We start from the raw sequence: 14,194 nt of genomic DNA, 5'->3' as shown, positions 1-14,194 counted from the left end.
GTAGTCTCTGTGAAAGAACAGATCATTACAAAATCTAAAAGAAAATGACTTAGTCAATAAAGTTGAAAAAACAGTAAAATGAAAATATCCATAATTTCCTTGAATATTAATGAATCTTAATGAAAATGACAGAAGCACAATTTCATTATATGTGTAATATATACACAAAGTTTGAATCAAATATGTTCATTGGTTTTTAAAATATACTCTGGAAACTGACAACATCCTCCTCAAAATAGAAAAAAATATCCATAACTTCCCTAAATATTAAAAGAATTATCACTTAAATAGCAGGTGCACAACTTTATTTTTCATATAAAATATACATAGAGTTTTAATGAAATCTGTTCATTGGTGTTAAAGATATCCCCTGGACAAATGATATATATGTCCAAGGATAAACGGATGGACAGACGGACAAGGTGATTCCAGTATATCTCAAAACTTCGTTTGCTGGGGGTATGAAAAATTTGATTTTATAAAAAGTGTCTAGCACAGTTATACTAGAAACTATAGGAGAAACTGTGTTCATGGACTTTGAATTGGACAGACGGGACAAAAAACAGTATGTCTTGTGTGTAAGTAAATACTAGCATAAAACATTGAAAAAAAATTCATGGGGATTCATGATTTGTACAAAGTTTACTTGAAGAGCATTTACTGTAGGAAATTCATTTAAAATCACAATGTTGTTTTTGAAAATTAATGATCCTCATCTTGTCTACATAACTGCTGATAAAGAAAACAATTTTACCTACCAAGAAAGTGAGTTTAGCAAACTTTTGGATTTTAATTTCTGATGTAGTAAGTCATATCTGTCCTCTCTGAGTGTTCCTCCACATAGCTCTCCAACCCCGGGGATCAAGAGATCCAGACCAGCCACCTAATGAAATCAGAATCAGTGGCAGTCAGTGAACAATTAAGAATGACTTCAGATATTCTGAAAAAGATACATGTAGATAGCAAACTTGATATTGACCTTGCCATTATTTAACTGCACTTGCAACATTTCCCACATGACTAAACTTGAAGTACTGCAGTGTGTGTGTACTCACTGTTCGGTTGTCTGGATTTTGTTTGGCATAAAATGGTTTCAGTTCCTCAGGATAGTCTGTAACAAACACAGGAACATTCCCACAATGCTTTACTAATGCTTTCTCGTGAGCTCTCTGTAGATCATCTCCCCACTAAAATCAGGACACCTTCGTTAGCAAGTAATTAGTGCATATTATTCTGGACTTACTTGGTGGTCCATTTATCTTTTTTTTAAAATACATAAAATACTGTAACTAAGTAAAAAAAAAAAAAAAAAAATAAAGATAACAGAAAACCAGATCTTGCTTCAGTGTGATGCATCCCTGTAAGTGTCAAGGAGATTATTTCAAAATTGGAATGTGGACTATGTCAGGAAGCTTTCATGTGAATGTGAACTTTTCTGGCCCAGTGATTTTTCAGAAGATTTTTAATGATTTTCCCTATATATTTGTAGGTAAAACTTTGATCCCCTATTGTGGTCCCATCCTATCCTCAGGGGCCATGATTTGAACAAACTTCAATTTGCACTATATTAGAAAGCTTTCATGTAAATTCCCACTTTCTTGGCCCAGTAGTTTTTGAGAAGATTTTTAAAGATTTTCCCTATATATTTCTATGTAAAACTTGATTCCCCCTTGTGGTCCCATCCTGCCCCCAGGGGCCATGATTTTTATGACCATGAATCTGCAATATGTTAGGAAGCTTTCATGCAAATTTCCACTTTCCTGGCCCAGTAGTTTTTGAGAAGATTTTTAAAGATTTTCCCTATATGTTTGTATGCAAAACTTTGATCCCCCTTGTGGCCCCATCCTACCCCCGGGGACCATGATTTTAACAAACTTAAATCTGCACTATGTCAGGAAGCTTTCAAGTAAATCTCAGCTTTTCTGGCTCATTGGTTCTTGAGAAGAAGATTTTTAAAGATTTTTCCTATATATTTGTATGTAAAAATTTGATCCCCTATCGTGGCCCCATCCAACCCCCGGGGGCCATGATTTTAACAAACTTGAATCTGCACTATGTCAGGAAGCGTTCATGTAAATATCAGCTTTTCTGGCCCAGTGGTTCTTGAGAAGAAGATTTTTAAATGGACCCACCCTATTTTTGCATTTTTGTGATTATCTCCCCTTTGAAAGGGACATGGCCCTTTATTTGAACAAACTTGAAAGCCCTTCACCCAAGGATGCTTTTGGCCATGTTTGGTTGAAATTGGCCCAGTGGTTCTGGAGAAGAAGTCGAAAATGTAAAAAGTTTACAGACAGGCGGACAGACGACGGACAACAGGCGATCAGAAAAGCTCACTTGAGCTTTCAGCTCAGGTGAGCTAAAAAACCAACAACAAGAAAGAAAAAAATAACAACAAAAAACCAAAAGAGGTCATTAACTATCTATTCAAAGTGTCACACCCCGGTAGATAAAGCTCAAACAATATTTGAGATATCATCTGGAAACCAGTTCTTATGACCAGATGTCCAGGACCTCAGACCTTTGCATGACCTTAACAATAAGGAATTAAAAAGTGTTTTACACTTTGTGGTCATAATATTCCAGAATAGGGATGACATAGCCTAAAAAATTCCCAAACTTTCCAATTTCCTAATTATTGGCTACTTTGAAATATATAGGTGCACATCACATTATCATCACTACTTTTACATTAAGTTCAGATTAATTATCTGTATCTTATTATTATATTTATTTTTCAATATTGTGATGGTAAAGTCTAGTTGCAATAGATGCTTTGCACACTCGGTGCTGCCATATTTAATTACCTAATTATATATGCGTGTCAAAGGTCATAGGGGAAAAAACGACGTAATCATGGACGCAGCCTTTTGACAAATCAACGATGTATGCTTTTCCCCCAAACGTTTTTAATGATTCATCTCTTATATTATGATAGAATTTGTTTACATAATAGATAAAGAGGACCAAAGGTTTACTTTAGCATATCTTTTATGGAAAGTTCCTTTCTAGAATTTCTATGAGAAACTATTTATTGGCACTAAAGTTGCTTTTCATACCCATGTTTGAAGATTCCATTTCATAATAAACAATCATTTTTACACTAAAAATCTTAATTCTGAATTGCACAAAAATGTAAAATTTCGATAATACCGACTACTGGACCCATTGTATTGTGATGTTTTAGGGACAGGGGGGTATTCATTATTAATGGTAATTTTACAAAGAAAATAGATTATAATGCATTACAACAAATCACGGCAGTATTATCCAGGCACATCATAGCGTCCCTTATCAAGGGGAGGGGGGGGGGGGTACAAAATATAAATATTGACAACTACTACGATCTATACAGATAATATTTTTAAAAAGGAAATTTTACAAAAAAAAGGGGGGGGGGGGGGGCGAGATTATACGAACGACGACAAATTTTGAAAATCACTTGTAGTCTATATAGTTAGTGAAAGTCAAGAATAATTCAGGGCTTTTCCAACCCCCTTCTCTCCTTACACTCGTCAAATATACCTCCATCTCTTTACATTCGTCTAATACAAACCCTCCTTTCTTAGAATCGTCAAATCCCCCCAGCCCTCCTTTTCCTTACACTTGTCTTACACACCCCTTTTTCCTTACACTCGCAAAGAGAAGTCGGTTGTTTAAATCAGACTGCTGAAAATGGATAGACTAACAGTTGAGTATTGGGTGGTGAACCTAAATTGCCTGGTTTATAATTAGTATCCTTATTATTTGCAATAAAGTTTCTAGCTATAATATATATAGGCCTACATATGTTATTATACCTAAAAGTGAACTTTGAACTGGTCATTTGTCAAAGTTAGAGATAAATTAAATAATTGTGTAGACATCTCGGTTTTTTTTTTTAATTGTCAGAAGCTTATAAGATTTAAAATCATGCAAATGAAATGTATCTCTCACTCTGTCTCATGGGCAAGTAGAAGAAATTTATAATTGGGAAAAGAATATCGTGCGGATAGGAGCTCTAATATAAGCGCGACCGTCGTGCGAATATTGAAAATAATTGGCACGACAATGATGCTGATAGACACTTTAAAAAACAACCAAACAATTCGTAAAACTTAATTCAATCCAAACTTCAAAATCCGTAATTGTGTGAGGGGTGACTTAATTCATAGGTTCAAACTTAATTACTACTCAGTACTGCATACCACAGAAGAGAGAGAGAAGAAGGGGGGGGGGTATGCCGATAAATCAAACCACTTTGTCATTTTAAAAGAAAAAAGACACATTGTCAATAAAATTATTGAACTGTTATCACTTCTCTATGCAATGTACTACTTCACTGGGTTAATTTTAGAGAGCTAATGACTGTAATTCGATAGAAAACATTGCAAGTGAAAGTAGCGAGCAGACATAAACAACCTATACTTCACCAGCTCAAATTAAACAAATGTGAATGAAACATTCTAATCTGCAACTCTTAGTGGTAACTTTAAAGTGTATTTTTTACGAATGTTATATTTTTATCATCTTACATGCTTAAACAAAGTATGTCTCACCAGTAAAATGTTGGTGAGCAGCCGTCGTCGTTCGCTGTTTCACATTGACAAAGGACCCGGATGTAAGATTTTTTCCCCCTATGACCTTTTGACCTAGCATGACGTTAGAGTGTGCAAAACATCTATAATGTAGCCCTATCCGATTTTATTTATTCTGACGTTCTCTTCGAAAAAAAAAAAAAAAATAAAATAAAAAAATCGGAGAGGGCTACATTATTGCAGCTAGGTAAAGTCATGTACACCATATTACATATTTAAAAACTTTTGAAGACATGAACTCTTTATTTTCTTTATTCTGAATATACTTTTTTGAGATATCATATTTCACATGTAATACTATACTGAAGTTTGCCAAACATTTATACCCAAAGCAAAACTGGAACACTTTCATAAGCTCAAGAATGACAACATATATCGGATGTATTTATTTAAATATTTGCATAAACACATTGAGTACTACATAAACCCTGCAACTTTGCTGCAAGTGACATACACTAGCACACAGATTATGCCCTGACAAAACACTAAGTATATGACAAAGCCCCAATTATATTGCCAAAAATTCTGAATTCCAAGAACAGTGGTACATCTATCATTTTCTTGCATTAATTAACATAGAACTATCAGCAATTATGCAAAGATCGAACCAAGATTTTCTAAACTTTTAGTACTTTAAAAAAACATTTCAAGCAAGATCATACATGTATATTTCATTCTTTAAAGGGACTGGTTCACGATTTTTGATAAAGATATTTTTCCTTTTTGATGTTAAACATTGAAAATATAACTCACTTAATGTTGACAGCCAAAATTTTGACCTTCTGAATGCAAGAATAAAAGCAATATTTTAACCTTAAATATGTGTTATGTAAACAAAGACTCGAGTCTTTTTATGTAAACAAACAAACACGTAAAATATTGATTCTGTAATATAAAGCATCTTAATTTTGCATAGTCACAAATTTTAACTTTAATATGACACATTCTACCCCAAAAATGCTTGAAATGTGAAAGATATGATAAACTTAGATCCATATCCATTTCTTTTGAAAATTTCGTAAACAATAGCATACCCCAATCTTTGTTTACAAAACAAATCATAAACTCTTTAAAATGAGCTTCTGTGATAATGTATAACCTTAATTTTTATGTGAAATCTTTCAAACACATTAGACAGTATATTTTAATCATTAAAAGAGAAAAACAAAATTTTGGGGAAAATCGTGAATCAGTCCCTTTAAGAAGATCTAATTCTAATAAGTTTTTACATGTTTCTTTTCATAACCTTACCTGTATGTTTGATGAGTCATTGTTTTTATTTAGTATATCTAGCGCTTCTTCATACGGCATCCTTAAAGAGAAATGCCTACACATATGTTTCTGACACAAATACTCTGCTTAATTATGTGGGTTTTTTCTTCTTCAAAATACAAATATTCGAGTTTAATAAATATTGGCATATATTATTCACACAGGATTAGGCTTCTATTATACATACCTTATAAAATCATTCTTTATCATAGATTCAATGACTTTCTGAAAAGTAAATGCTGAAATTGTTAAGTGTCTTGAGAAAGGTTGGATTTGATTCAACTGTGATGACACTTGTCTCTCTTTTGGAACAAACACTTGATTTTTAAGCAACTTGTGTGTTATATTTAAAGTACTTGTAACTTTTTCTTTATATACAACATGTATATCACTAAGGTACAGAAAATTCTTCACCTATTTGATAAATGAACACCAAAGTCTAAAAAACAGCAATTATACACAATAAAAATCTGAATTAGGCAAATAAACATTAACCATTGAAGAAAGAAATACACAAACCAAGTGCTCTGATGATACCGAGTTCCTCTGGTGAACAAAACCAATATCCTCTGATGAGCTTTCTAAGGTTTCCTGTGTAATGAACTTTATAAGCCCTTCCATCAGCTGGAATGAGAAGAAATCTTGGATAGATCTGATAGAACCTCTTGACAAGGAGACACTTCAAAAATATGCCACGTTCTGAGTTTATGCAAACCTGCATGATATCTTCTAAACTCTCAGTAAAGGACAGTTCAGCTTCAATCATGTAGAACTCGGCCAAATGATGACTTGTGGCACTCCTCTCTGCCCTGAATGCCGGGCTAAACGTGTATACCTTACTGATGCCACTGTAAAAGGAATTTGTAGAGGTATACAGAACAATATTCCTGCCCCCTTTCATCACTCATGACCAACTGGCTCTTATTGTATGATTTAAGTGTGAAATAAAGCATTAATAATTATGATCATATGTAGCACATGTTCCATGAATAAAGCACTAATAATTACGATCATATGTAGTACATGTTCCATGAATAAAGCATTAATAATTATGATCATATGTAGTACATGTTCCATGAATAAAGCATTCATAATTATGATCATATGTAGTACATGCTCCATGAATATATAATAAACATGGGTTTCCCTCCCTTTGAATTGTGAGAGTAGTAATCTTTCTAAAGACCAAAAGTAAAGGTATGTTATGTTATACATTCTTTAATGTTCTGAAAACAGTGTACAAATAGATGAATTTGACAGAGAACTGTGGATAAAGTGGATTACCCTGCCATGGCCTCTAGATGGAGCTGTCCTGACACTGTGAGGAATGCTGGGACATTAAAAAACTCTGATGATTTTTTTTCATTCCCATTAATTTTGCCATCTGAAACCTGTAAGATTTACACAAATCTGTCATGATACACCATTTCACATGTACAGTGAGTGAGTAGATCTTGAAGTGGTCGGACACGTTTTGTGAGTGCTCCACACAAGTTTTTTGAGTTTCTTTGTTACATGCCTTCTTCGATTACTTTACCATATTTTGGATTTGGGTCCGGACTAAAACAGTATACATTTTGAGTTTGTGATATTCTACAACTGTCTACAACTGTTTTAACTGAATATTTGTGATCATGGGGAATCATAGACAGAAGAGACAAAAGAAAAGTACAGGCAGCACCGACCAGAGCAGTGCTCATGAAGAGTCATCAGAGTCACCAGTTCTTAGTCAAATAGTAAGCGAGGTGAACAATGTGTTATACGAAAATCCACCTGTGTCTCAGTCAATACCGATACACAATCCTTCTGCTACACAAGAAACTGAAACTATTCGGAGGTAAACAGAAAACTTGATTACATCATGAAGAAGTTGGACAAATTAGACCAGATTGTAGAAGTTATAAATCGAATGGATGCTAGAGTTTCACAAATGGAGAGAAAAATCAAAACAGTTGAGGGAAGAACAGTTGAATTATAAAAGTCTGTTGAGTTTGTATCTAAAAAAACTTGATGAATTTGACCATAAATGCAGTGAAATGTCTGTACGACTTAGCCAGGAGTGGAAATGTGAAATACAAGCTGTCCGTGAAGATTTTGGTAGCATGGTGAAAGAAAACAGTGAGAATAGTGACAAAAGCAGAGACATTTAAAATGCAGATCTATGAAAAATAACTTGGTATTCACTGGACTTGGTGGGGAGTCAAATAATGAGGACACAGAGAGAAAATTGCGTGACTTTATTTATTACGAATTAGGAATAGAGAATGATATAGAGTTTGGGAATGTTCACCGTTTTGGACAATTTACAAGTGGGAAAGACCGTCCGATAGTGGCATAGTTCCTATATCATGGAGATTTGGTAAATGAAAGGAAAGTGCTTACAAATTGAAAGGAAAACCGTATGGAGTGCATGAGCAATATCCTTCTGAGATAGAAGAAAGACAACATGATTTGTACCCAATTCAGAAGCAATTTAAACAATCAGGATGCAGGATTAAGATGGTTAGGGATCGGCTATATGTTGATGGGCAGCTCTACTGGGGGGAGGAGCGATGTGGCAATGGACGACGCACCCAGTGTACAGACAGGTAGAACACTTACGTGATACAAGCTCCACGCCACATAGTGGCAATACACGCACTAGTGAACTCGTGGATCCACGCCACATAGTGGCAATACGCGCACCAGTGAACTCGTGGATCCACGCCACATAGTGGCAATACGCGCACCAGTGAACTCGTGGATCCACGCAGGGAGACAGTACACAAGTCGCGCGCAGTTCAGCAGGTTGACTCTTGTTCATTACACAGTCGCGTAACTACCGATAGACGGCATACACCATCCGATGTATAAGGCCACATGGAGAGTGACATTTCCATCATTTCATGGTTTAATCTAAATTGCACATCATTGTAACATCGTTGTCTACTCACTCTTCACAATGCCATGTTTGTTTGTTTGTATAAATGTATTTATGTATATGATATCCAATGAGCCTGGGGCTCACGGAAATAAAGAATCTGAAACATACAGAGCATTGTTTCCACTATGGAGTGTATACAGAGAATTTTGCATAGTAAATTTGTGGGATTGAATTGCTGGCAATGTTTTTTTTGTATTTTTAAATTTATTTTTTGTAATATTACCTTAACAGTGAACAGCTGTCCAGCTCCTTCACAGTCGTTAGATGATAAAATGGGGGTATGAATAAAGATGTATCCCTTCTCCTTAAAAAATCCAAACAAAACTTTTTATCACATGCTAAGTCATAAATATCATCTATCCATATTGCATTTAGAAATAAAATCAATGTACACATATATAGCATATGCTTATATCTACACAAATTTGTACTTCAAAAAGTTATTTAATATAAAATTGCATCTATTCACTTTCCTTTGTTTAACAAGAGGCCCATGGGCCACATCACTTACCTGAGTCACCTTGGCCCATAGGAAATTATATCGCTCAGGTTCAAATTCACTTAATAGCAAATTCGAATTTAAGTGATATAATTGTCTGTGCCTTGGCCCTGCTGTTGTATTTTTAAGAATTTAAAAAATCTTTAATCTCACGAAAATTTTTAATCCCACATTGTAGCCCCAACCTAGCCCCAAAGATCACAACATTACTGTGATAAAAGGTCAAAAGGTCAACGATCATAAGATGAAATGTAAGGTCTTGGAAACATGAAAGATGCATGTGTATATCATTCCCAATTCAAAGTTATGAATAATATTAAAATTTTGGTTGGAGTTTTGAAATTTGAGTCCAAGGTCATGGTCACAAAGTCAAAGATCATAGTATAAAATCTATGGTGTTGTCATAAGAAATTTATATGCAAAACTATGGGAGCTCTATCATGCACCATTCAATAATTATGAGCAAGGTTATAGTTTCAGACAGACAAACAGGATGAAACTAATATGCCCCTCCCCAACTTTAGTATTAGGGGCATAAAAAAAATTGACAACTTAATAGGAACATTTGCATTTTGATATGATCTAGTGTGGCCCTGCTACTGTGAAAAAGAATTTTTTTTAATTTCCTGTATATTCCCATTTAAAACTTTGATTTGATTTCCTAGTGTGGCCCCACCCAACCCCAGGAAACCCTGAATTGAACAAACTTGAATTTGCACTACCTGGAGATGCTTGCATATCAATACGACTAAGCATAGCCCTGCTGTTCTTTGAAAGAAGATTTTGAAGAATGTTTCCCTATATATTCCTATATAAAACTTTGATTCCCTATTGTGGCCCTGCCCTACTCCTGGGGGTCATGATTTGAACAAACTTAAATCTGCACTACCTGGGGATGCTTGCATATTAATATGACTAATCATAGCCCTGCTGTTCTTGAGATTTTTTCCTAAATATTTGAGATCATTGTTAACCTTTGATCCTCTATTGTGGCCCTACCCTACCCCCGGGGATTATGATTTGAACAAACTTGAATCTATACACTATGTCAGGAAGCTTTCATGTAAGTTTCATATTATCTGGCCCAGTGGTGATTTATATGACCACCAACACATTTCTGCATATTTTTTTTTTACATCTCCCTTGAAGGGAGCATTGCTCTTCCTTTGTATGAACTTGAATTTCCTTTACCCAAGGATGATTTGTGCCAAGTTTGATTGAAATTGGTTCAGTGGTTCTGGAGAAGAAGCTGAAAATGTTAAAAAATTTATGGACAGATGGACACTGGACAAAAAGTGCTCAGAATAACTAACTTGAATTTTCAGTTCACCTAAAGAGAGAGAGAGAGAAAGCATAGAGTTTAAAAACATATATGTAGCAGATCCATCATTAGAAACCCACGGTCAGTATTCTGATGATGTACAGGATCGAGTTGCCCGAGATGTTACCTGGAAGAACTTGTGAACAGCCATTGTAGTGGTGTTTCTGATCCTCATCATGGCCGAGGTAAAATTTGTTTTTGGACGAAGATGGAGGTGTTGTCTCATGTAATCAATAGAGTGGATGTTTCTTGGTTGAAAGGGATATTTCTATAAATGATTAGAACAATACTTGTATCACAAAGAAAGATATCTCTGAATCACTTTTCATTACTTGAGTTATTTTCTCGCTTCTTTCTCTGAACAGTCAGTACATGTACTCTAAATCATGATTGAAACACTCCTCTTGATGTGGTAAAGATGTGTTTCCCTGTTAGATGACAGGAAATCAAAATTGGCTTCATGAAGATATTAAATTATGGTGCTAGAATTTACCTGTGTGTCACATGTGCCCTGAACTTTGATTTCTTCAGCTTGAAATTCAATACTTTGTTTCTTTCCAATACTTTCAGCATATTTTCCAAGCACAGTTACACAACTTCCAACAGTTACTTCACTGCAAGAAATTCAAAAAGAACGTCTACAATAATTCTTTGTTTACTACAAGATATTAGGCATACTTATCGCAACATTTTCATCACGATTTTAACAAATGACATATCTTCCATTTTAAAAGACTTTGAAATATTAGACAATAGAGAGATAGGATGATGGACATACCTGGGGCATTGGCTTCGATCTATCACAACCTGTGTTGTATCCTTCTGGGTTCCATCACTGAGATGAATAAAGGTCACAGATTTTTGCCTCCTGATATAACGAACCCAGCCCTTGAAAATTATTCACATCAAATAATTCTGAGCAGACTTAATTTGAATGATAACAATCTTTTAAAAAAAATTAAATGTTATTGTATGATTATTCTTCATTTTTCAAAGCTCAGTGGAACAGGAAGTGAGTTCACAAAGTTTTGTCTCATAAAAATAATCTGCTCTTTTAAGAAAATCTTATGATATATTTTTTGCTGAACAATTTTGATGAAATAAAAACCACGAAACTTGGAACTACTGCATACAGGGAAGTTATCGCCCCTGTTTTATTTTTTCCCCTTTAATCTACAAATTTAAGGCTGGGCGAAACTCTTTCCTTTCTTGTCACTCATTTAGCACAACTGTGTCTGGGCAAATTTAATACCGTCTGCAAGTGTAGAAAAGAAAAAATAACACGAAGTGAATATAACATAAAATCTTGTTATCAAGTCACATTATACCTCTGCAATAGCTCAGCAATAAAATATTTCTTTTTATCATGCCTCTGGATATAACAAACCCAGCCCTTGAAAATTTATCACATTTAATTAATTCTATGCAGACTTCATAATGAAAGGTGAAGATAACAGTGATCAATCTCATAACTCCTATAAGAAATGCAAAATAGAGTTGGGTAAACACAGACCCCTGGATATATCAGAGGTGGGATCAGGTGTCTAGGAGGAGTAGATATCCCCTGTCGACCAGTCACACCGACTGTGAGCCCTATGTCTTGATCAGGTAAACAGAGTTATCTGTAGTCAAAATCAGTGTGCCAAGAACAGCCCAACAATCAGTATGAAACACGTCAGACAGCATTTGATCCAATGATAGGTTGTATTGGCGAACTAGATTGTTATAACAACCATAGGATTTGTGAAATGTCGACTTTAAACAAGACCACTGAAACCCCGTGTCAGTAGCCTGCCTTGATTTAAACACTGATCACATGCAGAACAAGCTCTTGCGTACCAAATCAGTTGAGAGATATAAACACCATATTATGCAGGTGATAATGGAATATTGCTACATAAATATGGGAAGTTGACAATAAGGAAGATGAAATCATCCCGTTTGTCATTAAGTTGAGTTGTTAATTAATGTAAATAATAATTATAGCATACCAAAGATTCCATACCTAGTGGCTGTCTTCACTTTATTAGATATGACATCATGTTTATAATAAGTTTTCATCAATTTGCAGGGAAGGTACCTATTGCATTCTAATAATTTCCTTTAATGACATGAACCCTGATATGATCTAGGCATAATTATATCGAGGGTCCCCTATACCTCAATTTTACCATGTATGCGATAAATTTATTGTCGAAGAAGTTCTTCAACTATCATTGTCCTGCCTTATAATCCACAGGTGCTTGAAGACAGGATACAGCACCTACCAAATCAGAGAATGGTTTACACTAGGCTTAGTCGGGTTAGTTTTTGTTTTTTAATGTAATGTTTCTTTAAGTTTAATTTACGGAGTTATAGCGAGCGAAGCTCGGACGAGCCGAAGGCCCGTCCGCGAAGCAAGGTTCTAAAGGTAACACGTATGTAAAAGAAAAAAAGTCAAAATCAGCAAAAGAAAAAGTGATAATCTCGATATACGTTCACTGAAATTTTCGTGATCCATATGGGCGCCGCCATTTATTTTTTCATTACCTGCTTCAACAGTTATTCGTGTTTTATTTAGAATGCCAATAATAGAAGACTCTGACGTGCAATTCGTAATTTAAACACTCAGTTTGTTCAAAGTGAATAGTATAATTATCATTGTAACAGCAAATAAATACATATAAAACCGTAATACGACTAAATAGATGAACGAGTTCATGAGTTTCTTTGAATAAGAATATACGATAAATTTACGGTTACTTTTTTTTTTTTTTTTTTTTTTTACAATTTTGAATCCAATGATTAATTTTGTTTAGTTTTAACCGCCTTTTCATTGCATACGGAATGTATTATTGTTGTTTATAATTGTTTGCTTTGAAAACGAGAAAAAAGTCGAGGCTAAATGTGACGTCACGATGCACTGTTTACGTCGCCTTGCGTTTTATGTCCCGCGTTCAATGAATAGGCGGATCCCGTAAAACTGTTGTACCCATATAAACCCCTTTAATACTGAGATGTTACTGCGTGTTTAGCGCAATGAAAATTTCATTCAAAATATATATTTTTAAATGAATCATAATCTACCGTACTTAACGGAATTATGATTACCACTTGGGACACTCCAATGACCATTACATTCTTCGCTCGGTCCAACGGTCACACCGTATACATATTAGCATAGAATGAACCAGAAATATGTCATAAAAGAATGATTGATCTTAAAGGTCACAAGTGACCCGAGGGTCAAAATCCTCAGGGGATGGGGTTGATGCTGTGTCCTGTCCTCATGCAAGCACCTGTGCCTGTGGCAATTATTGTCTAACTTGAATTGCACGTGTCATTTGCAAAGATCAAAGAGGTATATGTCAATAAATCATTAAAACCTTTAAAATATTGTCATTTCTACAATCCTTCGACAATCGTCTTGTGTTAAATCGCTGCAAAAACTTTTGACAATTTGTACACAGCAGTTTCATGTTTACTTCAAGGGCGCAGACATGCTTTGATGCTGCAGCGAATAAAACTGTGCACAAGCACAACAAAACAACCAAATAAACACTGGCAAATACATCATGTATATTATTTTTCCTTCATTTCAAAACAGAATTTCAATGTTGAAA

The 14,194-nt window shown here is 34.8% G+C and overlaps 1 protein-coding gene across 2 annotated transcripts in view; it reads right to left on the bottom strand.

Annotated features, from left to right (window-relative positions):
- Positions 1–14,095, bottom strand: part of LOC125667300 (probable asparagine--tRNA ligase, mitochondrial) — a 16,239-nt gene extending 2,144 nt beyond the window's left edge. Inside the window, exons 1-12 of one of the 2 annotated variants that reach the window (XM_048900731.2) lie at positions 13,958–14,095; positions 11,371–11,480; positions 11,086–11,206; positions 10,720–10,860; positions 8,996–9,076; positions 7,134–7,240; positions 6,565–6,697; positions 6,369–6,473; positions 6,037–6,074; positions 5,829–5,889; positions 1,056–1,187; positions 759–883 (exon numbers count right to left, since the gene is read on the bottom strand). In XM_048900731.2, coding sequence (XP_048756688.1) covers positions 759–883; positions 1,056–1,187; positions 5,829–5,889; positions 6,037–6,074; positions 6,369–6,473; positions 6,565–6,697; positions 7,134–7,240; positions 8,996–9,076; positions 10,720–10,860; positions 11,086–11,206; positions 11,371–11,480; positions 13,958–14,050 — 1,247 coding nt within the window. In that variant the 5' untranslated portion in view covers positions 14,051–14,095. Of the gene's footprint in view, positions 1–758; positions 884–1,055; positions 1,188–5,828; positions 5,890–6,036; positions 6,075–6,368; positions 6,474–6,564; positions 6,698–7,133; positions 7,241–8,995; positions 9,077–10,719; positions 10,861–11,085; positions 11,207–11,370; positions 11,481–12,597; positions 13,933–13,957 lie in introns of those variants that run through there. The other variant, XM_056155890.1, reaches the window with a different exon arrangement.
- Positions 14,096–14,194: the final 99 nt, after the last annotated feature.

The sequence above is a fragment of the Ostrea edulis genome, chromosome 2 (assembly GCF_947568905.1).
Source record: "Ostrea edulis chromosome 2, xbOstEdul1.1, whole genome shotgun sequence".
In the NCBI taxonomy this organism is placed as follows: domain Eukaryota; kingdom Metazoa; phylum Mollusca; class Bivalvia; order Ostreida; family Ostreidae; genus Ostrea; species Ostrea edulis.
The sequence above is the reverse complement of the archived record's forward strand: the minus strand, read 5'-3'. Positions and strand labels throughout refer to the sequence as shown.